At 37.9% G+C, this 27,538-nt stretch overlaps 1 protein-coding gene across 4 annotated transcripts in view; it reads right to left on the bottom strand.

Annotated features, from left to right (window-relative positions):
- Positions 1-280: 280 nt before the first annotated feature.
- The window catches only part of Vta1 (vesicle trafficking 1), a 54,781-nt gene continuing 27,523 nt past the window's right edge, over positions 281-27,538 (bottom strand). For all 4 annotated transcript variants that reach the window (XM_075948513.1, XM_075948532.1, XM_075948524.1 and 1 more), the window contains 4 exons: positions 19,366-19,474; positions 12,942-13,115; positions 7,272-7,349; positions 281-842 (listed from right to left, as the gene is read on the bottom strand). In XM_075948513.1, coding sequence (XP_075804628.1) covers positions 697-842; positions 7,272-7,349; positions 12,942-13,115; positions 19,366-19,474 — 507 coding nt within the window. In that variant the 3' untranslated portion in view covers positions 281-696. The remainder of the gene's footprint in view (positions 843-7,271; positions 7,350-12,941; positions 13,116-19,365; positions 19,475-27,538) is intronic.

Raw genomic sequence — 27,538 nt, 5'->3', positions numbered from 1 at the left:
CCATTTGCATTTCATCTTCTAATATATGAGTCAACTGTCGCTGAAGGATAGTGACCCCCTTTGCATGCCACTGGGTAGGATGGAGTCACTGGAAGCCAGTGTCATTTTCAGTAATAATTTTTCTACCTCTCCAAGACCTTGTACTTCCATGACCTTTTTTTTTTAACCTAGTTTTATCTAAACATGAATATAAGCTACATTTAATTTGTTATCATTTACCATTTTTGGATGTTCACATTTGGCTTACAAATCCTAAGAGGGGGGAAAAAAAGCCAGGATCTCCAATCCAGAATATTCTGGCAATCTTTATTAAACGTTTAATTTAGGATATTATAGCAACATAATATGGTTTGTCCAAATATTACAGATTTTTCAAAAACTTCCTTTAGTGTATATAAATTAAGAAAGCTTATATCCAGCATGATTTTCTACAGGGACATTTTCCTTTTTTGAAGCAGGGTTTGATGCTAAGATCAGCTCTCTATGCTCAGAGATAAGTGGATCCACTCACTGGACAATGAAAACTGGCTGAGGCAGCCGAAGAATGCTTCCCCAAGAATCTGAAGCACACAGGAGTCATTGTTGCACTCAGTAGAACTGTAGTCTTCTGTTCAGCCATGCTCCCGCCAGGCTGAGGAAAGTGTGGTGGATGTCAGTTCTGGAGGCTGCAAACACATGGCTTCCACGCCAGAGGCTTCACTCCCTGCCTGTTGTCAGCAGCCTGAGAGCCTTCTGTAGGTTCTGCACCGCGGTACCCACATCTTCATACTGCAGAGCACTGCCAGCGTATTTGCAGTACTTCTGGGCTCGGGCAAAGTCCTCTGGTGTCAGGCGGATATCCCCTAAAAGAAACACATTCAGACACATCACAGATGACATCACGCTGTGCTGTTCTCAGGTCCCTCTTTACACTCAAGATGAAACAATGTACTTATGTTTATGTAAAAAGAACAAGCTTCATTTTGCCACTAATATAAACCAGATACACACTAATAAAAGTAACTCATATGTACACAATTTTCCATCAAGAAGTCCGCATTTTAGCAAATTAACTAAGGGCAAGAAATGACTGGTTGTATGAAACAAGAAAAGCAGCTTAGTGTTTATATTAGACTGCCGAGGCTCTCTTCATGGAACACCACAAACAGACTAAACCCTTTAGCCCTCACTGAAGCTAGAGTATAAATATATCCTCCAATAAAAGGAGGGGGTAACACACTCCATGCAGAACAGTGTCACTTTTTAAGCACTACGTATGCTACATTTTGCTTCATTCATGTAAAAATATACTTAAGGCCATCTCCAAATCTTAACATTAAAATGCGCAACTACACATGAAAACAGCAATTATAAAACAGCTCTTCAAAATTTATTTCTAGCAGTTTTCTTCTTACATATAAGTAATATGGAAGAATCCAACTAAATAATTTGGATAAAAATATGCTATTCACTTAATCTAAATTACGAATGTCTCTATATGTATTTCTATGATAAGATAAAAAGATACCATGTTTTGTCTTTGGCAAAGAAACAAACAAATGGGCATTTATTTATTTATATATTCATTCATTCATTCATTCATGACGTGGTAACCTGACTAGAAGGCAGAAACACAGGAAAATGAGGAGGCAGCATACTCTAATTATTGTTAAGGCTATACTGAGACACAGGTTCTTTTTAAACAGTCTTTAATTTTTTTTAACTTTTGATGGAAATGGCAAAATTGGACATTACCTCCTAAAGATGCAGCAACTGTAGGTAGGCTGAGAGTAAATTCTAACAAATATTACCATCTTCCAAAGCAAGCACTGATACACTATGTATTTTTAGTGTTTATTCTGTACAAGGCACCTGGTGGTTCCCAGCTCAGTGATTCACTCAATAAATAGGAAAAGGCTGCCTGTATTCTCACTAATTCTCCACATTCTATATATAGTTCATAACAGATAAATACTAATTAAATCCAAGATTTTAAGATAATGTGTTTACAAATTTACATACAGCAAACATGCAGAGTGCTACATCAATTAAGCCTTCAAATAATCACTGTTAGTAAAAGATTAAAGTAATTAGACATTCTCATTTAACAGAAAATTTTTAAATTCCTTGAATTTCTCTCTTGCTTTAAAAGTAACACAAATGAACAAAGGAGTAGACTTACAATCGAACACTAACTATTCAGGCCTAGTTCACCACCATTTGTTAGGAGCAGTGGAGCTGCTGTTGACCACATCAGTCAAACTTAAAAACACCAACCTTCATTTCTGTTTGGTCATGTGCACTTCAATTTATGCTTTCCTTGAAAAATATCTACTAGATTATTTCACTTTTTTTTTTCAAAATAACTGAGGCTCTGGCTTCGCGGCTACTTGGGTATACACATCCTCTTCGAGTAGAACGTTGTGTAGCTCGAGTGCACCTTAACACTGCCCAGCTGCCTGACAGCCTCTGCTTCCATCTTAGTAAACTTTAATGCAAAGGCAAGGACCCAGTATTCACTACACATGTTGGGAAAGAAACTCTGATGCCCAGAACAACTTCATCTTTACAGCGTCAATGTTAGTTTTGTTTTGCTAACGCATCACTTGCTCATTAAAAAGCGAAAAGGTGCATAACAGCAAAGCTGATATTCCTTTTTTTCATAAACTAAACTTACTCACAAACAATAAAACTATTTTAAAGCACAAACATTTTAGTTTTTATGAAATCATCTCAATATTAATAAAGTGTAAATGAAATATCACTACTGAAAAATGACACATAAAGCTTAATATCATTAATATCACATAAGACATTAATTCATATGTAAAAGATAGTACCTAGATAATAAAAATTGAAATGTAGATTCACATTCAAAATGTAATTTCTAGACATAGAGATGTTAGACTTATTTTCAACAATTTAAAGAACTTAACCAAGCCATACAAAATAATTACTTTTGTAACACACCAGGCTTTCCTTAAGAAATATAATTATGTCACCCATAATAAAATATAGGAATTCAACTTATAATATGAATTAAAAATAAAATCTGTCACCTACTTACGGTTATTTACAATTATCACATAAAATTTCAACAGAGAAGGTAGAAGAAACAAGAAAGGACAGAGTTTAATTTCAGTGTACCTCATCGTATATTTAGTATCATAAAGATAGTCTTACTGTACCAAGTAAAGGCTGTTTTCTCTAAGGGGAACAGGTGAGAAAGCTCCGCATGGTCCTAGGTAGTGATGTCTGACCAGGCATCTCTCCAGGCCCTTCAGAGCAGGCAGAGGACAGCTGCTCAACTGCCAGTCTCTGCTCCTGGGGTAAAGAGTGGGTCAAGTACTGCATCCAAGACATTTTCAGAGGGAAAATGACATCACCACTGAATACTTAATGACAAGAGCATCCTTTCTCAAGATTCATTTATCCAAAGTCCCTACACAGAGGACCGGATGAGTAACTGGTAATATTTCCAGGATGGGTCTTTCCAATTTATGCAGATAGCTCTAGAAATTAGTATACCTAGGGCTTTGGCTAATATTAGAATATATTCCATTATTGACTTGAAAGGACACAGGCAGAGGAAACAGAAACAGAGTTTTAAATCTTTATAAAAAGTAATTGCCCAAAGATGCCAATAACAACAAAAGAAATACGAGATAGATCGTATCATTGTTTTAAGTAATGACAACATTCAATATTTTTCAGATATTGTAACATAATTTTAAGATGAAAAAAAGAGGTAAGTTTTTATTATATTCTAATAATATACAGGGTAAAAAAATATTAGACTTTGAAATGTTTTTCAATTTTTCTCTCAGGAGCAGTCACAAATTCATTACAATAACTAATATACATTAATATTTACACATCAATAATTACATTTACATAGTATATTTACATTAGCATAACAGGTATGCTTCTGAAACACGTAGTCATTAAACACTACTAAGGGGTAACCAGGCAGGAAGCAGAGGTGGGGCAATGAGAACAAGAGAATTCTGGTAAGAGGGAAGAGTCAGTGCAGTCATCATCCAGATACAGAGGAAGAAAGATGCGACTGCCTTGCCGAAAAATGTACCAAGCCACGTGGCTAACACTGATAATAATTATGGGCTAATATAAGTTATAAGAGTTAATAAGAAGCCTGAGCTAATAGGCCAATCAGTTTAAAATTAATGTAGGTCTTTGTGTATTTCTTTGGGACTGAACGACTGCAGGACCGGGTGGGACAGAAACCTCTGCCAACAATCAGGGAGAAGGTGCAATGGCGAACTCACGATGCAGGTAGTTCTAGTTTAAGCTATCTAAACCTTCTAATCTCTGTCTTCACTGAGACACACCCCAGCTCCTGACAGTGTGGGCTCACATAAGTACAAGTGCAGAGCTTTTGGACTAGTGAAACAAGTGAGACATCAGACTGGGTTTTCATTTAGTAACAGATACCTAAGTTTCCTTTCCTTTCCTTCATTTAAAAGGTTGGACAGCTCATGTGCACTTAACACAGGATGATGTATCGTATGTGTTTTCTACACTTTATCCCTTTGCCAACGATAGAGATCGTGTTGCTTCTCAGTTTTGGTAAAAAATGAATAAAGATAGTACCAACACTTGGATGTAGTGTTTTGTTGTGGACAGGTTCTCTACTTTGGATAAACATCAAAGGGTATGACTTCCTTTTTACATTTAGGTATGTGGTCTGTTTTGAACAATTTTTTTAAGTTTTTATTTTCTGTTTCAATGACTTAATCCTTGTTTTATTCTTACTTGATTTAAACTTTGATTAACAGGTGCTAGTTCACATGCCATCACCTGCCACTTGAATGTTCAGCTTCTATGTATGAGATAACACAGTGCTTGTCTTTCCATAGTTCAACTGGTTCCATTCATTTGGCAGCAACTCACAGGATTTCACTCATCTTCATGGCTCAACAGCTTATATCTACATATTGTGCTGGCTAGTATTATGACATCTTGACACAACAGAGTCTTTATGGAAGAGGCAAGTTCAACTAAAAAATGCTCCAACCAGACTGGCCCATAAGCAACCCTGTGGTATATTTTCTTGATAGATGTGGGAGGGCCAAGCTCACTGTAAGTACTGCGATTCTGACTTGCCAAGTGGTCCTGCTGCTATGAGAAAGCAAGCTGAGTAAGCCTTGAGGAGAAATGCAGTAAGCAGTAGCCCTCTATGGCTTTAGCTTCAGTTCCTGCCTCCAGGTCCCTTCCCCGACTTTCCTTAGTGATGGGCTATAAGTATAGTACGAAAAGAACCATTTCCTCCCCATTTGACTTGGTCCTGGTGTTTATCACCGCAAGAGAAACCTAACCAAGACACATCTATCAGATTTTCTTTACTGGCTAATTTGCTGATAGTCATCTAGGATGATTCTTCTTGGGAATAGCGGCATGTGAATATAGATACAGCTACCTTTTTAGCTTATGGATTTATTTCCTTCGAATATAAATCTGGGAACCTGGAAGTGGGACAGCTGGATCACATGCTAGAAGATCTATTTCGGTGTCTGGACTATTATCCACAATGACTGTCTTAACTAATATACTATAATAGTGTATAAAAGTCCTTAATCTCCTTATCATTAATATTTTTGTAGTTCTGATTTGTGTTTCACAGTCAGCTAAAGATATTAAACATTTATATATATATTTGTTGGTCATTTAAACTTCTTCCTAGTGTTTATGTAGATCATGTAGTAATTTTTTTCCTCCCCCCACCCCCGACAGGGTTTCTTTGTGTAGTTCTGACTGTCTTGTACTCACTCTGTAGACCAGGCTGGCCTTGAACTCAGAGATCTGCCTGCCTTTGCCTTCCAGATGCTAGGATTAAAGGTGTGTGCCACCACTGCCCGACAACTTGCTAATTTTGAAATGGGTCTATTTTTGGTTACAGTTCTTAATTTGTGTAAATATTCCATATATTAGTCTTTCATCAGTTGACTAGTTAGAAAATATGTCCCCCATTCTCTAGGCTGCCTCTTCACCACTCAGCTTTTACTTTAAAGTTAATACCATTTGTCAACTTTTGCCTTCATTTTCTGTCCTTTAGGAGTCATCTACATATAAAATCACTGGCCCACCAATGTCTATTAGTTAAATTACCTGGCGCGAGAAGAAAGCACAAAACATGCAACAAACCCGCTTAGGAGTTTATTAGAGAAGACATGTACAGGCCTGGTGAAGACAGTGTGCAGAAAGAGAGGGCTGAAGATGGTGCTCTAGATTTTAAAGGCTGCCTAGCACATGCGCACAGGGGGATGAGATGACGTAGCCATGTCATACGTAGGTCATGCAACCATGCTGCACGTGGGTCACACAGGGCCTTTTAAGGTCCCGGAGGTGGCTAGGTATTTTTGCCTGAAGGCTTGTCCGCACATGTGGGGCCCTGGAACCTCGAAGTACCAGGCATGCTAGTGGCTAAAATTATAACAATTAGTATTTCCTCTATACTTTCCTCCAGTAATTCCAAGTGTTAGGTCTTGTCTTTAAGCAATGTTAATTTGATTTCTATACAAGAGCTAGAAGGGGATAACATTAACCTTCTGCAGAGAGATACCCAGTTTTCTTATCACCATTTTCTACAGAGGCTGTCTTTGGCCCTTTGTTGAGAACAGGTTAACTGGAGATGCACAGGTCTAAGTCCATTCACTGACCTCCATTCTGTTACTCTGGTATAGGCGTTGGGTTTATGCCAGTACCATGCTTTGATTTTCCATGACCATAAGATCTAAACACTGAATGTGAAATAAATATTTGCCTCAAATCCAACTAGCGGCAAAAAAATAGAGAAGTGAGAAAAATGAAGAAGATGACATCAACACAACATGAGCCATCAAATTAGTGAACTGCAGACAGTGATGCCGATTTTCATCATTGTTAGCTTTTTCCTTTCTGGATAGTGTAATAATGTAGTGCAGATCAGGAAAATCACAATGACAACACATAGTGATTTTGAAATGAAGGAATGTAATTGACCATAAGCTTTCACAGTAGTTGTGGCTAGACATGTGTCATTATATCCATTACAGAACAAATGAAGAGAAAAAAATAGTAAAGAAAGAAAATGGAGTGAGTGTCTTTGGATGTGGGTTTCTCTGACCGTCTTGTAGAATCCTGGTTCCCTTGACAATGGAACAGAGACACTGAAAAAAAAAAAACTTGAGTATCCTTTATACTCAAACTTATATGGTAAAGTCAAGGAACAATTACAAACACCACCCCAAATAAGGAGAAACACAATGCAGCCTACAGAAAGCTGGATGACTCACCTTGGGAAGCTGTATACAGGTCAGGATCGATGACCGGACCAGTCTGTGGACTAGGCTGCGCGGTATTACTCGTTACGCCTGTGAATGAAAACCAGAGATATGCAGAAAGTGCTTCATCTCCTAATAAAGTATTAGGAAAGCAATCAACAGTTGGCAATTATTTCACTATTTGAACATTTTCTTCATTCTGATGAATTAATTTGATTAATTAATTGATTAATTAACATATTACAAACTGGAACAGAAAACGAGCAGGAAAATATGAGTGTTAACTTTCATGACTAGTGTTTCAATTCTTTTTAATTCTTTGAAATATATAATAACACCATTTTCCCCTATTTTTTCCTCTCGCCAACCACTTCTATGTATGCCCTTGCTCTCTCTCAATTCAATGCCTCTTTTCTTTAATTGCCGTTATATATTATCTATGTACACATTCATAAACAAGTAACAGTGACCTGCTCATCCTTTATCATATTACTTATATGTATGTGGCTATGTGGTCACATTGTTGCCATGTATCTTTAAAGGAGGAGGCTCCCTTCCCACCATTTAATCCCTTAAGCTGCTAAGTATCCTTGAGGACAAAGTGAGACAAAATAATGATTTATTTTAAGTTGGCAGAAGAGTACAGTTTAAAACCATGTGAAATTGAATACTACAATTCTCCAGTTAATATTTGTAAGATGGTACTTCTTCCAGGTAAATGAGTGATTAGCTTGACTTCCTGTTAAGCCTTGTCAACACTATCATACTGAATGAGGAACTAGCACTGTACTCCAGATATAGCCTATTACTCATCTAAAAATTAGCAAAATGCACTGAAGTTTTATAACAGAAGACTACAATGATTAGATCAGCAGGGAAAGTAAACAAAGACAAGCTGATTAACTCCAGAAACCACATGATTTCTGAAAATTCAATTCTGTATGGCATATGTCTTGGAAATAGTAATTAGGTCTGCATAGTAAGTAGACTGCTCTGTGTGCTTTGGAGTTCATACGGCTTAGACACTGTATCGCCAGATTAATACATACAATTCTTGCTTCCCTTTGAATGGCCTTACAATGCTCCTTTTCAATGCATGGATCATGATTTACAAAACAACTCATTATTAAGAAACTCATGTTTTTACACCTTTTGCTACCACACACAGTACTACAGAGGACGTACCTTTCAAGGGAGAGCCAGGAGACACAGGAAATTTATGCTGAACAATTCAGTGACCTTTTGCTTAATTTTGATGAATGCTAACAAAGTATATTTAGCTATTAACATTTGACATATTTTTCCCATAAATACTTAAAAGCACACATAAAGTTAATAATAAAAAAAAGAATGTTAGAAAGCTGGGTATGGCGGTGCATGACTTTAATCCCACGATTTGGGAGGCAGAGTCAGGTAGATCTCTGTGAGTTCCAGACCAGCCATGACTACACAGTGAGACTTTGCCTCAAACAACAATTAACAAAGACTGTTAGAAAGCTAGGAGGTCTGAGAGGCTGTTTGTCAAACCTAATTTAACAAAAAGGCAGACAAGTAGAGATGGCCGTCCGCATCCTCTGAGCAGGTAACACCAACCCTTCCCAAGTGACTCATACTCTTCCATAGATTAAATCTTTCAACTGACTCCTTCACAGAAGGCCACACTTTCAGGCCAGCATCCTACGATAACTTTCAAATAATTATGTGTGATAAGCTGTATTAAGAACACAGTAAGATTCATAAACTGCCTAGTTATACAGGATTATTCCATGTAAAGAATATTTTACACACAGTGTGCATCTTACTAAGTTTTCGGTCAATCGTTCAGCCATACATGCCTGAGGCAGGATAGTTTGAATGTGTCTCTTCCTGTCTGTCTTGAAGCAGAGGCAGGTCTGCCCTTTTGTGGAAACCAAATAATGGGTTGACGTAAGCTCAAAAATACCTGGTAGGTTGGTAATGTCTTTTAGGTTACTATTTAGTCACTGGATGCTCTCATCTGCTTTTTTTTTTTTAAGTCTGTTTTGGATTTGGATAGGTCCCTCTGGGCAATCTGTACAGTGGTCACAACTTAGACTGCAATATGGTGGAGTGAGATAAGTCTCTTAAAATCCACTCCTGGAGGAAAGCAGTGTGCTTGAGCATTTATTTCTTCCTGTCACTCAATAAAATGCAACTATTATGTCAGAATGTAACTTCTGAGTTACACTTAGCCAGCATATTAGAAGGGAGACATGAGAGTTGGTTAGGAAGCTGAAAAAGATTAACTCCCAAATTTAAACAGAGCCTTGAAATGCAGTGGGGTGCAGAGGCCTAGCAAAGAGAAGGACCTATAAAGACTAAGAGAAGCAGAGGTAAGAACGTAGGAAACCAGATGTTACATCCTCCATGTGATGAGGGGAAATGGCACTGAGATAAAAACACAGGCCAGGATGTCAACCGGTAAATGACACCTCACAGAACACAAGAATATAACTTCTTCCTCCACAGCTCCTCACAGAACTCAGGTTTGCAGTGTGTTAGGTGAGAAATGAAAAGGCAAGCACTGGCTGGGTGGTGGAGAACACCTTTAATCCTTGTACTCCTGAGACAGAAGCAGGAGGATCTATGTGAGTTAGAGCCCAACTTATCTACATAGAGAGCTCCAGGCCAGTCAGGGGTACATAGTGAGACACTGTCTCAAAAAACAAAACAAAACACCCAAAAGTTAGCAGCAATAATATAATTCTATCATATTTATCTATTTTGATTTTCTGCTAAGGCCTTCTATAACATAGACTGCAAGAAGCACTCGTTTTGAGAGATAAAGTGAACATTATTAGTGTCCCATGTGGCTTAGGCACAAAGGCAAACACTGCAAACAACCATTATTCCGGCCTGCTTGCACCCACTGCTTTTTCTGTGGAAGAACTAAAACTTGTAAATGAGTACATACTATTCTTCTCAGCTATCTGAAGGATTTCCCTTCGATAAAAGTGCATCCTGGACCTATTACATGGGAGAAGGTAAATCACTCTTCAAGAGGGCAAGAGGGGAAACATCTGTTATGTTTATAAACTAAAACTGTTATTGCTTTCTTTTATTTGACAGCTATGAACTGGATAAATGTAACAGAAAAGAACCTGGAGTTAAGAGGAGATCCAGCATCTGAACTTAATAACTAAACAGAAGTATGTCATTGAGAAAGCAGCTTTGGATTTGAAAAGATTTTAGATCCTTACCTACCAAGGATGACAAAGGACACAGAAAGGAGGCAGCAACTAGCTAACTAAATGAGGTCAGAATCTTGAATTCAAATTCCGTTCTTCACTGAATATGTTTCTTAGAAGTTTTACTTTTATTACTTTCTCTGATGAATGAAAGAGGAGGTAGAGAAGGAGTAATTAGGATACATAGAATGCTATATTTATACAAATATGTTCATGGAGAGACGGGGAAAGAGAACACACAGCCATCACATGCTTTTGTTAACCAGACTAAAATGTACTGTGCATACTAGAATACTTCCTAGATTGCACCTCCTAATATTTATTGTCATGAATATTCCCAACAATAAATACTATTAGTGGGATCATACAAAGCTCTCAAGATTTGAAGTTTTCCACTGTACAAAAATAGCAATTTTATATAGGTCAATCAAATAGTCCTCCTACCAAAAGTATAGTTTGCTGTTTCTCACACAAAGTTAATCTGTATCGAACCCAAGTAATTTAACTACAGTGCTGCCCTCATGATGTGGGTATTTTCCTCTGGATGCTGTGATTACCATTAATAAGTAAAGAAACAGCTTTGGACTATAGCAGGGCAGAACTTAGCTAGGCAGGAAATACTAAACTGAATGCTGGGAGAAAGAAGTGCAGAGTAGAAACCATGTAGTCCTGTTAGAGCCAGAAGGAACTTCACCCAGTAAGCCAAAGTCACGTGGTGATACACAGATTAATAGAAATGGGTTAAATTAATATGTAAGAATCAGCCAATAAGAAGCTAGGGGTAATGGGCCAAGCAGTGAGTTAATTAATATGGTTTCTGTGTGATTATTTTGGTTCTGGGCAGCTGGGACAAACAAGCGGTCTCCCTCCTACACCCTCAGATCTGTTTCTACAGTAGTACCTTTCAGGTCATCTTTCTGTAGATGCTACACTGACATATGATATTTGTCTTGATTCACAAAATGATTTTGAATGCCCATTGACTCTCCATGGAGAAGGAAAGAAGGCAAGAAAAGAATAAGGAAAAGAAGCTAATTAGTAGAGTGCTTACTATGCGTTATGGCTAAGTACTAGTCAGTTCTATGCTTACTATGCATTATGGCTAAGTACTAGTCAATTCTATGCTTCTGATTCTGTTGATAATTAAATAAATGTGAGGAGTAGGCATGATACTAATTTCATCTAACAGAGAAAAAACATAGGGTGAGAGAAGTAGATGTCAATTGAATTATTTCAAGTTTACAGTTTAGTGGGAAATAACAAACATTGTGATCTGCTTCCAAACGCATGGCACGCTTATTTTGTAAGAATGCCTGTGTTTACTCTTTCAGGTACATTTTGAGCAGTATTCACTTACGGCAGATACACTAGGGTAGCTAGTTTTGTTTAGGGACTCTAGATTAGAAATATTTCCAAAGACTATAAAACATTTAAAAATTGTTTCATGAACTGTATGTAAGAACAAAGTCACATTGCTGCACTAGCTATGTCATGACACACACCATAAAGCCTTGGGATCCAGGTGAACTATGTATGCTATGTGATGACATAAGAGAGACAGTGAGACAATGGTCAGTTTCATCAATAATAAAGGCAATGTATACAAACCCAAACCATACTAAAGCTTAAATCTTGGTTGTAAATGAGTCTCTATTTGGAAGGAAGGTAGATGTTTTGTCAGTGATACAAGGAAATGGAAGAGTGCCTGCTGTTACGTGTAAGTGTCTACACCTACCCCATCATCACTGTCAATGAGACCATGAAGAGGCAGAGGGAGCATCCTAACTAACACACCCAGTGAGAAAGAATCTAGTATTGCAGAACTAGTCTAAATCTATAGTGGAGAGGACAGATAGGGAAGAAGACAAAAAAGGGAAGAGCCATTTCTATAATGTAGAGAAAACATCATTAGCAAAATAAGAAGCAAACAGTAATCAATACATATAAGCACCTGTCATTGCTCAAAAAATTAGACTGTAATAAATACTAAAACAAAAGTGAAACAGAATGTTTCAAACTCTATTAACATCATCATGTGGACCAAATATAAGTGTTGTTCCTACTTCTAAAAACATTTTTTGTGTATATGCCTGAGTGTGGTATATGTGCATGTATGTGTGTGGTGCATGTGTATTGTGTGTGGAGCATATGCATGTGTGAGTGTGTGGTGTAGTGCATGGTGCTTATATATGCCTGTGTGTGATGTAGTGTACATGGTATGTGAATGGGTAGGGTCTCTCAAAAACATCTGGAGCTAAGCTAGCAAGACCAGAAATCTCCTTGTCTCTACACTCTTTAATATTGGGGTTATATATGCGTATGTGGCCATGGTCAACCTTCTATGTGTGTGTTGGGATCTGAACTAAGGTCCTCATGTTTGTGCAGCTTGCTCTTACCCACTAAGCTAAGTGAGCTATTTCTAGCTTCAGAACTATGCAATTTTTATGAAAATGGGGACACAATACTGAATTCATACCTGTGCTGTGTGGCACTTCTGCGGGTGTATTAGCTGGAGCATGTGCACCTGGCGGAATCTGTATCCCACTGTAGCTGCCTGGTGCCAAGTTGCTTGGGTCATATGTTGAAGATGATGGCTGAGGCGGCTGAGTGGGCAGAGAGGTGGCACCAACATCTTCACTTTCTTCAACATCTGTATATAATGAACTTTCAAAGTTGAAGCAGGCATTTTGAAACACAATTGCTAAGTACTTTATTCTTCTATCACATGACAAACACAATTCCACATAATGTATCTGATAAGCATGCTATTTCCTGAAATAATTTTTTTATTTTCTTAAAAAATTTTTGACTTACAATGAATACCATTTCCTTAGGACAGTAACAACCAGGTCTACACATTCTTTACACATATTTATTTCTTTAAAACACACTTCAAGTGAAAAATAAGGACAATTTCTTTGGCAAAATAGGCTAATATAAATGTCCAAAATGGACTGTTTTTTAGATAGTTGTCTTTTATTCAATATTTACTATGTACAGGCTATTATTTATTACTGTTGTTCAAAGATTAATAAAAATTAAAAATGAAATTTTATGTTCAGATATTTACAGTATATTATAATAGGTGTTTGGAGAAAAGTGGATTTTGGATTAGAAAAGCAGCTGAATGATTTAAGAGTGGCTACATGAGCCATACTTGTAAGGACAAGGAAGACAGTGGTGCTAAGGATGATTTGAACTGGGGGGGGGGCGGGACTACACAGTTTACTTTAGCTAAAAATTTGTGATATTTTAGCTAAAAATTTGGGTGTTTTGCCCTTGTCCAAAATGTCTGTTTGAGGCTAAATTGAAGAGATTTTGATTAATGGCACTGGCAGAGGAAATGTTAAAACAGCCTAGTCCTGATTCTGTCACGTGGTTATTAGTGTTCAGGCTTCTGAAGAACTACAGTGAAAGGAGCGAGCTGAGCACGGAGATACAAAATGGACAGTTCAAGGAGAAAGGGGTCGGAGGAAGCGGGGTGGAGTTAAATCCTGTGTTCAGGGGGATAAACAGGTTAAAGGAAAGCCTGATGTTAGATGGAATACAGGGAGTTGAGAGTTCAGGGTAAGAGTCTAATCAGCTAAGTTTAATTCTATGAAACAGAATTAAAGAAAAGCTTAGGGCCAGGTGTAGTGGTGCACACCTTTAATCCCAGTACTCTGGAGGCAGAAATAGATAGATCTCTATATTTGAGGCCAGCAAGGTCTACATTGTATGTTGAATCTAATTTGCTTTTCATTTTGATTTTACAGGTGGTTACAGTTAAGAGATTGTCTCGAGTCTCAGAAGAAACTGAACTTTTAAACAGGGTTGCGCTGTGACAGAGTATGGGGACTACTGAAGTTGTGCTGTGACAGACTATGGGGACTACTGAAGTTGTGCTGTGACAGAGTATGGGGACTACTGAAGTTGCGCTGTGACAGACTATGGGGACTACTGAAGTTGGACTAAATGTAGATTTGCGTTATGATATGGCTACAAGCCTATGGGGGCCAGGGAGTGAAATGTGGTGGTTTCAAAGAAAATGGCCCCAACATGCCAATAGGGACTGGCATTTTTAAGAGAAATGACCTTGTTGGAATAGGTGTGGCTTTGCTGGAGGAGAATGTCACTAAGAGGTGGGCTTTGAAGTCTCAAATGCTCAACCCACATTTCAAGTTGCATTACAAAGCTATAGTAATAAAACAGCATGTTGGGGATGGGGCAATGATCAATGGAATTAAACTGAATATTCAGATGTATGTCCAAATACCCAAAATACAGACTGGAGAAAATATAGCTTCTCCTACAAATGATGCTGGTAAGCTGGATAGTTGCATGTAGAAGAATGAAGATAGATCTATATCTACATCCTGTATAAAATTTGACTGACTCCAAATGGATCTAGGACTTCAACATAAAACCAGATATCCTGAATATAATAGAAGAAAAAGTGAGGAAGAGGAATTGGTACAGCCACTAGAGAAATTTGCATGGAGGTTCCTCAAAAGGCTGACCATTGCCAGGCGGTGGTGGCACACACCTTTACCCAGAATTTGGGAGTCAGAGGCAGGTGAGTTCGAGGCCAGCCTGGTCTACAGAGTTCCAGGACAGGCTCCAAAGCAACACAGAGAAACCTTGTCTTGAAAAACCAAAAGAAGAAATAAAAAAACCCCGAGAATCTTAAGCATATATCCAATGTACTCTACATCTTAGTACAGAGATACTTGCTCAGATTGTACACTTCTGCTCTATTCATAATAATTAGAAATTAGAAACAGACTAGATGTCCATGAACTGATGAATGGGTAACAAAAATGCGGTACAGAAACACAATGGAATATTGTTCAACTATTAGGAAAAATGAGATTATGATATTTGCAGGTAAATGGATGAAGCTAAAATAATCATCTTGAGAAAGGTAATCTATAGCCAGAAAAACAATCATTGCATTTTTCTCATATGTGGATGCTAGCTTTTAAATATAATGTATGTATGCTTCAATTAGAATAGCGAAAGAGATTAGGAAGGTAGCAATAGAAGAGGAAACTAGAATAGGTGGATTAAAAGGGGGAGGGTGATAGGAGGGCAGGGTAAAGGAGGGAATATGGGAAGAGACAAATAACACTAAAAGGTTTTTGAAAAGCCATACGAAAATACTACTGAGAAGCTTAAGTATATGCAGACATATGAAAATAATTTAATAGGAATTAACATACAATGGTGAGAACAATGCCCTAACTATGCATGTTACACCACCAAGTAAAACCTTGGTTTTTTTCTTTAGCACAGGTAGGGCTATATCCTGTAGTCATTGGCCAACGGTGTTCCTATAGATCCTCTGTCCAAATAGTACAGGAATTTCCAATGCTAGTTCTATTGCTGAAGACATCACTCATGTTATCATTCATGGAGAAATTGAGCTGGAGCCCAACTAAAAGCTTCATCTGTACTAATTAGCATACATGGTGTTGCAAAGTACTATACACGCCATCAGAAGAGAAAAGTAATCATCATTATCTTCAAGCTATGAACCCTGTGACTTACAATAGCAACCTGCCTGCAAAAAAGACACTGCTGCCAGTGGCACAATGTTACAAAAATAACTAACCAGGGTTTCTTTGTTTAAAACCTAAGGTCTACTCCATGATATACAGACCCAATTCTTGACACCGCTAAGGTGGTCAAGAATCTGAGACTAGACTGCCCTAGAGGAAATTTACTTCTAGTCTGCAAAGGGAACATGGCAGTAACATGACTCATAATGACATACTGTTATACCCAGAGATAAGTATATCATCAGAGAACCATGGTCTTGCAATAGATGGTAAGTAACAAAGAGGAAGAAGCTTGAGAGCACTCAGTCCTAACTGGGATGGCTTTGTCATCTTTCCCCTCAAGGCTCAAGAATCCAGACAGAAGAGGAGGTGGAAAGACTACAAAGAAATAACATTTTTCAGGAACAAGACTGATGATCATCTGAACTCAGAGAAACTGTGACAGCACACAAGACCTGTACACAAAACCCCAGGCCAGATAGAGAAGTGGGTACAACAATCCAGTCCTATCCAAGAAGTTATTTGCAATTGATCCCTGCTTGGAGAGAAAAATAATTTTCTTCAATGAGTGAACACAGGAGTTGTTAGCTAATACAAAATATGTGTGTGTGTGCATGTGCGTGTGTGTGCTGTTTCTGTATTTTTTTTTGTCCTTTTGGTGTTTTGTTTATTTCTTTTTTAAAGAGAGAGAAAGAATAAGAATTTGGATGGGTAGGGAGTGGTGAAAACCTGAGAGGATTCAGGCAAGAGAAAAAAACAAGATCAAAATATACATAAAAAAAGACAACTTAAAGAAAATAGTGATGAAATGGAGGAAAAGGAAACTTTATTCACCGTTGGTTGGAGTACACATTGGTGAAGCCACCACAGAAATCAATGTAAAGGTTCTTCAAAAAGCTAAAAATAAGATTACTACATGAGCCAGTAATTCTAGTTCTGGGCATAGACCCAAAGGACTTTTACATTCTACTCCTGAGGTACTTGCTCATCTATATTTACTGGCACTCTTTACAATAACTGGGAAACAGAATTAGCCTAGATGTCCATCAGTGGACAGATAGCTAGTGACAATGTGTTATATATGCACAATGAAATCTCATTTACCTGTAAAGAAAAGCATAATTCTTACCTTTATAGGCAAATGGATGAAACTGAAAAAGCTTACCCTGAGTCAGGTAACTCAGTCCCATAAAAACAAACATTGTGTTCTTTTCCTACGTAGGTCCTAGCTTCAAATCCTTAAGTTCGTGTGGTTATCTTATAGTACCTGCAAGTCAGGTAGTAGAACTAAGAACTAAGTAGAAGTAGAACTAAACTGAATGTTTCCTTCCAACAGTATAATCTTTTTTTTTTTCTTTTTTTTTTTGGTTTTTCGAGACAGGGTTTCTCTGTAGCTTTGGTGCCCGTCCCAGAACTAGCTCTTGTAGACCAGGCTGGCCTCGAACTCCCAGAGATCTGCCTGCCTCTGCCTCCCGAGTGCTGGGATTAAAGGCGTGCGCCACCACCGCCCGGCTAGTATAATCTTTATAGTACCTCTTAAAAGGTGAAAATCAGGTAGCTGGCATCAATGGTCTTACTTGGCTGTAAGCCCTACAAACTACAATACCAACATACAGGCACAACAATGGCATGACTGTTAGGGGAGTAACCATCTTATCTCTGACTAGATATGAGCTCAGCTTCCCAGCAAAGAACCCAGGCCTGGTAATGGAAAACCAACCAAAAACCTGTGGCTCAGGCAATCTCAGGCCCTGGAAAGAACTTACTACTGTTGATTAACTTAACTGTCACAGTACTAAGCCTCCTTCTAAATATCTATATTTACATCTGTCTTAGTTAGTCTAGAGTCAGGAGAAGAGAGTATCAATTGAAGGATTGGTTCAGATCAGACTGGTCTGAGAGCATGTCTAACAGGAATTGCCTGGATTATTATTTTATGTAGGCGAGTCCCACCCACTGTGGGCAGCAGTATTCCCTGACCAAGGCACCCTGAGCTATATAAAAAAGCAAGCAAGTATAAGTTTCCAAGCAACCCACAAAACAGTGTTCTTCTATGGTTTCTGGTTTCAAGTCTGTTGAAGCTCCTACCCTGATTTTCCTAAATGATGGACTTTTGCGGAAATAATTCTTTTCTAATAAAACTACCTCAAACTGTTTTTGGTCAAAGCAATAGAAATCAAACTAGAGACATTCAAACAAAAATAATTGCTCTCAGTCTGGCTCAAAGTCGGTTCACCTTGCAATGAATGGTGGTGAATGTAAGAGACTCAAGGTGCTTGCTGAGTAGTAAGTTCCAAGTGGGACATTATATCACCCACTAGCACCCACTCAGGGAACATCATGAAAAGGAAGAGAAAAGACTAGCATCAGGAAAATGACGGAGAAAGTCCAGGAAATGCTAAATTCTTAGAATGACATAGCTAATGCAATCATGGTCTCACTGCACCACAGCTACCAATAATGGGCTTGCATATGACTGGACCTACCAACAGTCAATCATATTATGAATTGCAATGTAAATATCTGTTTTCTGATAGTTCTTAGGCAACCCCTATGAAAAGGTCATTTGACCCAATAGGGACCATGACCCACAGATTGAGAACTCCTGATCTAGGGGAAATAACTAGATTGCTAGGTCTCATGCTAAGTATATTAGTAATTTAATATATTTGCTTTCCGTTTCCCATAAGCCACCTGTGAATTACAGCTGATCAGCATCATTGACAGCACTAACAGCCATTCATTAAATAACTCTAGCTTTTAGTAAGTACATGGTTATTTTTTATCTCACCAATTAATGATTACTGCATTCTTCCTAGGGCTTATGTGACATCCATCCATCCATCCATCCATCCATCCATCCATCCATCCATCCATTCATATTTGTATTTGCTTGGAAGTTTTAAAAAAAGTCTCTATTAAGAAAACAACACTAAAGTATTTACTATCTAAATTTTGGTAAGATCTAGGAAGATGAGTATATGGAATTAAAAATTCACTTCCCACTTTTGTATGATCTGTAATTTTTGGAGTCATGTAAAGTATAACCCTATCCCCTGCTAATACAGAACAATTAAAAAATACACAAAAATCACAACATTAATAATGACACTTCTAGGTCACCCTGTGAGTATTTTTCTATGTAACGATGAAGTCTAGGTAGATATGGTGACAGTGGAGACATTTAGCTGACATGGACAGACAGCACATGTAAAGCAGTAATCTTAAGTGTGTCCAAATTCCTGGTTTTATAATTATTGTAGATGAAAAATATTGCTAGTACCTTCTGAAAACTTTGAAATCTTTTGAAAACTCAACATTCTACTGAAACATTTCTGCTTAGGACTAATAGATACATACCGTTATCTTCTTCTATTCCAACAGGGCCTGCTTGAGGTGTCTCTCCGTTCTTTAAGCAGTTATGGATATATGTTGCCTTCCACCTTGCATACTTTCTGTGTTTCACATTCTAAAAGGGAATATATTTGTAGCACCATCAGACCATGGTAACATAAAAATAAGAATACTAACACGGGCTAAGTCACATTCTTTTGTTTTTTTTTTTTCTTTTTTTTTTTTGAGACAGGGTTTCCCTGTGGTTTTGGAGCCTGTCCTGGAACTAGCTCTGTAGACCAGGCTGGTCTTGAACTCACAGAGATCTGCCTATCTCTGCCTCCCGAGTGCTGGGATTAAAGGCGTGCGCCACCACCGCCCGGCGACATTCTTGAGATGAAGTCTCTATTTGAGTGGTATAGTTCTAAGAGTCTGACCATCCCTATATTCTACTGCTGATTCGCCCAGTGGTCAGGGCCTGGCAGAATCCAAGAGAAGGACTTCTCATTAGCATACTGCAGCACTACATCACAGACAAAGGCTGCAAGGCAAGTGTTTGTGTGTCATGCCAGCAAAATTCCTAACTCTTGGATTCCTAAAGAAAAAGGAAAAAGGTTAAATGGAATTTTAAGGTAAAATATAAATGACAGTAATAACAGACAACTCGTTTCTGTAAAAAAATATATATATATATATAATATATTATATACATATATCCACAAATCCATGAAATTACAATAAAGCTGACAAAAGTGATACATGGTTAATGTAACTTCTAAGCTGTCATATGCTAAGTGCTCCAGCTGATAACCTCAGCTCTCAAGGGGACGGGGCAGGAATCATCCTGGTGTCTAAAGGTGAGCTGAAAATACCAGCACTAAGGCCTGGTTCCCATTTCCCGGTTTCAGCTTTGGCTGCACATCGTTCCATTTCTTTAACAAGTTTCCCAAGCAACTGTCCACACTTAAAAGTTTTCATGGTTTCACTGTTGAGCTCACTGGATGTGTGCTTGTTTCCTTTCTTCTATGTTCACTCATGTCACACACTAAGTCAGACAATTTGAATGTGCCCATCTCTTTAGTGGTATGGGTCTGTACCTCAGCGAAGAGGAGCTTCTCTCACTTCTCTTGGGCAAGGCTAGTGGACATTTCTAGCCTTCCCTCGACAAACCTGACAGCAGTATATTAAGTCCTGGACCATTTCTGTTTGTGAAACTGTTAGTTCTGTTTTGTGACTGTTGTTCTCCTTCCTGTTTTTGTTACCTAGACCCCCATCCAGCCTCAGAATAGCCCGAAGGTTCCTATTCTAGCAGAGACTGCAAACTGGTGGAGTAGTCAGTGTGACTCAGAGGACTTGAAAACATCACTTCTGCTTCCCACAGTATCAGCAAACTTGTCTACAGCTGTAAACAACAGAGGCTCTGGAACCCTGGTGTTCCCTCTATCTGGCAGTGTCTGAGCTGGACTGCATTTCCTCCAGATGACATACTCTTGCAGATCCATTAATACATCTCTCCCAATTCTTCCACTGCCCTCTCCCTACATTCCCAGCTTTACACATCTTTAGCATTACTGTCAGGTACAGTAGTTAACTTGTAGCAGCCTGTCTTTCTCCCCTCTACAACTTAAGAAATATCTACAAGCATCAGGACAGAAGTCATTGAACTTGTCTGTCTACATACTGATTTATATGGCTTCTTCATTAATCTTAAATGTATGTAACTAGCCCAAATTTGCGTCTGATGAATATCTGATAATGTGGTTATTTCCACTATGAAGTCACATATACAACTAGCCTCTCCTCTACCCAATTAACGTCATTCATTTAAAACTGGTTGTCTGTGAGAGTCATTTTTAGTACCCCATCCTATCTCTGGCCATTTCTACCATATTCAACTGATTTTGCTTTTAGAAAATATCATGTTCTCTATCTCCACATTTCTAAGATCCCCCTAATCCCCTAACATGTCTCTATGTTTTTAATTACCTTCTTCTGTGTTTTCCTCATGCAGTGCTCAGATCAATCTTCTAAAACATAAACCCATTTATATCAATCTTTTCAGTGCCTTCCCCATGCACTTGGCTATAAAAGTCTTTCCTACTTAGTTCATAACTACCCAGGCTTCTTAGTCTTCCTGCCCACTTTACTCATTATATAGCTTTCTGCACAGTTTCTATCCCTAAACATGTCCAGGCCCACATGTGCTGCTAGCTCTTGCTGTTTCTACTTTTTCTTCCATTTATTTACTTCTACTCATTCCTTATGGGGTACACCAAATATTAATTTCTCACAATGGTTTTCCTGACCTATCCATTCTAAAACTAAGTAATTTACTTAAAAATATTTTCTATAATTTATAGTTACATACTTATATTTATAAAACATTTTCTCACCTATAAACATGCTGACATCACCAAAGGCAGCCTACTATCTGCTCTCTGTACCATGTATCTGGTTTTGTTATAGTGCAATGTAGCAGCTTAACAACATCTTCCATCTGATGAATGTGTGCTCACAGAAATTATCATCTTCTTCAATAGTGTAGTAAGTTGCTTGGCTATGAATGCATTATTCAGGTTAGGAAGTTTTCCAAAGACTGATTATACAGTTATAGAGAAAATTTGAAATTTCCAAAGTTTGATGATTGAACTTTTTGGGGGATAGGGGACTTTTGAAACAGGGCTAAGCTAGTTGGTCTAGACTAGTGAGTGCTGTATAATCCAGGCGGGTCTTAAACTTGTGGTAACTCTCTTGCTTCAGCCTCCCAGGTACTGGAATTATAGCATGAGCCACCACACCAGACTAGCAGTTTCTGACCTCCAGAAATATCATTAGCATATGGATTACTGTTTTTCCCTCTCTTTCACTGTCTTTAATAAAAACAAAACAAAGCAAAAATGTCAAAGCACTAAGCACTAAGTTTCCATTAGAGTTATGTTTTCAAAATCCCATACAAACTGGGACTGATGGTAAACAAACACTAAATTATCTAATTTAAGAATCTCCAGGTTTACATGTCCACTTGAATCTCATTATCTACAAATGATATTATTTGAAAATGTTCAATATCCTACTCTCCAGCTATAAAATTAAAGTTATTACTTATTTTACATATAATTAGTTACCATGAATATTTTGTAGTTTAATAAACATTTGCTATTAAGACTTTAAATTAGCAATCAAAGAGATGTAAAGTAAGCTGTGAATTCCATCTTTCCCTTGGAGCTAATCATCAAGCTAGGCATACAGGAAATATATATCAGCTCCAACAAGCAAAAAAAAATAAACCTGTCTCTTGTGCTAAGTATTTCAATACTCTTAGGGTTTTTATTGCCGTGAAGAGACACCATGACCACAACTCTTAGAAAGGAAAACATTTAAACTGGGGGCTGGCTTACAGTTTCATAGGTTCAGTCCATTATCATCATGATGGGGAGCATGGCAACATGCAGACAGATGTGGTGCTGGAGCTGAGAGTGCTACATCTTGCAGGCAACGGGAAATTAACAGTCACACTGTGGGAAGCTTGAGCAAATGAGACCGAAAAGCCCATCCTCAGTGTCATACTTCCTTCAACAAGGTCCCACACCTACTTCAAAAAAATCACCTTCTAATAGTGTTACTTCCTTTGAGGACCATTTTTGTTCAAACCACCATAAATTCAGAAAGAAAAACAGGATGCTCAGAGATCCCTGGGAGTATAAATGGTATTTCAGTTTTCTCTTTGAAGACAAACATGATGTGAAAAAAAAGGAGAAAAGGGCAAGACCAGACAGGTAAAAAGAAAGGTCTATGCAGTCAGACAGGCAGAAATAAATAAAAGTTAAGATAAATAGAAAATCAGTCTGTTCTGGTTAAGAATAATATGGGTGAGTTGGATAAGAGAAATCCAAAGCAGAGTCATAAGTTTTAGCCAACAACTTTTTATCACTCTCCAGATTATAAAGCACTTTTCTACTCTTTCCTATTTGGTCCTCCATAACCACTTTGAAGTACACACAAGTCATATTTTACTTCCTCCAAGACTCAGAGACATTAAGGAACCAAGTGAACAAAAAAACCTTCCACATTTATGATTCTGCTTCAGTCTCTGCCATGCCATTTCCTGCACGCTATTTCCTCATGCTGTTTTCCTTTTTCTACCATGGTCATCTTGTGGTCAAATGTCTCCTCTTTTTCAAGGCTCAGCTCAAATATTTACCACCAAATAGCCCCCCTGGCTTGCAGGAAGTTAATAATTAATTGTCATTTCCTCAAGGCAGGCATTATGCTAACTGCTGAGGGAGACAGAATGAAGAAGACAGCACAAACATTACATACAGTCCAACATGAAGGCCACCCAGTAACTGCCATCTCTATATGTGAGCCTTTCACCCAAAGTTTGGCTCTTATCTTCTGCTGGAGAAGAAACCACACACTTAAGCACCAAGAAATAAGAGTAAAAGGCCTGGGTCCCACAATATCCTTGGTGGGCATGTTTTCAATGGCCTGAAAGATTTCCACAGGGTCCAACCATTTCCATGTAATGGATCCAAGGAAATAAGCACCTGACACCTGGATATTTGTAGAGACCTGATTCAAACCACAGCAGTAAGATATTACTGCTTCATTCTTTTTCCTTAGGGTTGATTGATCTCATCATTACAGATACAGAGCTATCAATAGTTATGAGAGTTTAGTAGTAAAATCAGGCACACTACTTAGTAATGTTTTTGGTAAGGTACAATGATCATGACAAAACTTCTAATTCAGATGGAAATATATGAACCAAGGGGAAAAGACTTTACAAAGTCAGTTACATAATGTGTATTTAGAATGTATCTAATAAAAAGAGGATACTTCTGCAAACAAATGAACTGCATCTTTATATACGTTAATCTTGTCTGTTTTGCGGTAGAGTCGTATTATGACTGTATAAGATTCACTCCTAGTTTCAATTGTGAGATGTTGAAACCATCCTGGGCACCTTTCCTAAGTATGTAAAGTTTTAAGAAAATATTGGTTTAAGTGAAAAAGGGCTTATATTAGTAAACATGAAACAAACTTTCCCACAGCAAATAAAGAAAAATTTGTTTTAAGTCCCTATTTTCCACAACCTTGACATGAATAATATGTAGCAGAAATTTCTGACAGTTTTAACTTGAGTTAATGGACATTTGAATGCTGCTGTAAAAAGAAAGAATGTTTGATGATGCAAAATATTTTAAGAGGAAAATTTCAAGATGTCAATATTTGTAAAATCCATTCACTCTTTTTGGCTGATTAAGACATCCTTTCTGGGAAACAGGAATTGTAAAAGGAGCTTTTACTTTTGTCCCTGGCCCCAAGTTCCTGTTTTCTAAGTGAACTGATGAAAATCACTGACAATGGCAAATTTGACCTGGTAGAGTCAGCAACGGACATGGAGATTTCCACTGAGTTCTCAGTTTGTCACCTGCGCTAACCCTCATAATGACTGGACTGCCATGAAAACACATAGCTGGATTAGGTGTTCTCAACCTAAGTGCACATGATAATGAAGGGGGATTTGATGTGGGATTCCCCTCTGTATGCTGTGATTACCACTAAGGAATAAAGAAACTGCTTTGGACCTATAGCAGGGCAAAACTTAGCTAGGCAGGGAAAACAAAACTGAATGCTGGGAGAAAGAAGGGCAGAGCCAGAGAGAAGCCATGGAGCCACCTCCAAAGACAGACATGCTAAAACCTTGCTGGTAGGCCACCAGCCTCGTGGTAAAATATGAAATAATGGAGATGGTTTAATTCTATATGTAAGAGCTAGCTAGCAATACACATAAGTGATTGACCAAGCAATGATTTAATTAATACAGTTTTTGTGTGATTATTTCGGGGGCTGAGCAGCAGGGAACCAACAAGTGTCCTTACCACAACAAACTGGCACCCAACATGGGTAACTAAAAATCGACTTAAAACCTGAGAAAGTGTAACATGAAGAGCCAGGCCTGCTTGTTTGGGTTTCTGTCTTCCCACTAGGTCCCCACAACTGTTAAGCCCCAAACAAAAATCACACATAGATCTCTATAAATTATAAGGTGATTGGCCCATTAGCTCTAGCCTCTCACTGGCTAACTCTCGCATCTTGATTAACTCATTTTTCTGATCTATGTTAGCCATGTGGCTCAGTACCTTTTTTAAGTGGGGCAGCTCACATCCTGCTGCTTTGGTGGTCTGGGCAGGAATGGGACGAATCAACTTCCTTCTTCCCAGAATTCTCCTGTTCTCATTACATCATTTCTATTTCCTGTCTGGTTTTCCTGCCTCTACTTCCTGCCCCTGGCAAATCAGCGTTTATTTGAAACATGATTGACAGAATACAGACAATTCTCCGGCACCACTTCCCCCTCTTTTTTAAACCTAGTAAAAAGCATCAGATTGGAGGAAACCTTTTTATTATGGAATATTTTCATTTTAGAATAAGTTACTTGTAGTCCTAAATTAATAAACTTATAATGATCTCATAGATCTCAGAGTTGTAGTTTAACTGACATTAAGCCACTACTATACACTAAATCTATTTCTTCTCATGTCAGTTCTGATGTGTCTTAATGGCAGTTCTCCCTTTTTGTTATTTGCTATTGTTCTAAGGCACTAGTGAGGCTAGGCTTAAACTATGTTGGCCTGGAATTCATGATCCTCTGGCCTTTGCCTCCCAAGGGCTATGATTAAAGTATGCTACCACAAGTGACTTGTAACACCATTCTTGACAGCTGCTCAAGACCAAGCTTCCTCATGCTCTTATCACCTACTTCTATCAGAAACACAGTCAGAATCCAACTCCTTACCGTCATAACCACCACTGAAAATCCAGGTCTGAACAAGTGACAGCTCTCATATTGACTATGTAATGTCTACTTTCCCTATTCAATCCTTGTCTACCACCCTGAAAATAGTAACTTAAATAAAGACAATTCTTAACAATTATTCTGAATTCTCCCTCCTCAGTATCTTCTATTATTCTCACTGTTCTTAATTTCCATTCAGTCACAGAATTTCCCTTGCTACCTCCCAATCGTGGATGTGCAGTTAATATTAGCTCCAGAATCATTACAGAACTTGATAAAAATGATGAATTTCATCTAAAATTGTCTCTTTCTGGACTATCTATGTGATTTTTCCCCCTTATTGCCTTTAAGGATTTGTTGCCTGATTCTCAGTGAAGCCTCAAATCAACTTGCTTACTTATTTCTGCCTTCAATTTCTCAAGCACAATGATTAAAATGTAGCAGTAAACGCTTTTTGTTAAACCTGAATACACATTCTGACTTGGGGTTGAGGACAGTGTTGAAGATACATGTAAGATCCCCAAGTAATAAAAAGAAGTGGAAAAAGAAAAAAACCTCCTGAGAGGGAATTTACAGCTTTCAGAACATTTTTAAAGCAGTGATAACAAATGACTAATAATCTCTTAGTGCCTACAGCGCTCTGGTCCCTAAAATATGTATGATACCTATTGTTTGTATGATAAGCAACAGATGTCAATATAGTACCAGCAGCAATGAAATATAGTGAGAAATACTTGAGACACAAGCTATAAAAGTTGTTTTAATAATGATTATATTGCAAAGTACTTCTAATTACTTTCACATATAATTCCTGAGAGGTTTAGACAAAAGTTTTATAGTTGCAGAATTTTCAAAGCAACCATAATCTCACAAAACAGATTTTAAAGAGAGCAGAATTTACTTAAAAAATAATTAAATAATAAATAACCCACATAATTTATCCATTCTATTATCATAGCATTGTTATGTATGTTCGAATTAGCTAAGATTTCCAAATAACATATGGATGTTAACTATATAATAATATAGTTTCATTAAACTTATGGGAAAGTTTTAATAACAGTATATATTATATACAGGTAGAAGACACATTCTTTCTAGTCAAGATATTCCACATATCTTGCAATCATATTTCTCAGATGGAAGACAATTTCCTTCACCACAGACATCAAGATCAGGAGTATTTACACACAGCAGTACTATCTGCTCCACAGCATAACATTGTGTCAGCTGCACTGGTAATTCCTCTGCTGTTACTTCTCCCAAGGCAGAAGATCTAATCTAAGAAGCATGCATTATTTAGTCATATTTAGTAATCATGTCTATTTATTTTCAATCTGATAAAGACTTTTTCCTGACCCTGACATAAAAACTGCTAGCATAGTTATAAAATGTCTA

The sequence above is a fragment of the Microtus pennsylvanicus genome, chromosome 1 (assembly GCF_037038515.1).
Source record: "Microtus pennsylvanicus isolate mMicPen1 chromosome 1, mMicPen1.hap1, whole genome shotgun sequence".
NCBI classification, from domain to species: Eukaryota; Metazoa; Chordata; class Mammalia; order Rodentia; family Cricetidae; genus Microtus; species Microtus pennsylvanicus.
This window is presented reverse-complemented; position numbering and strand designations above follow the sequence as displayed.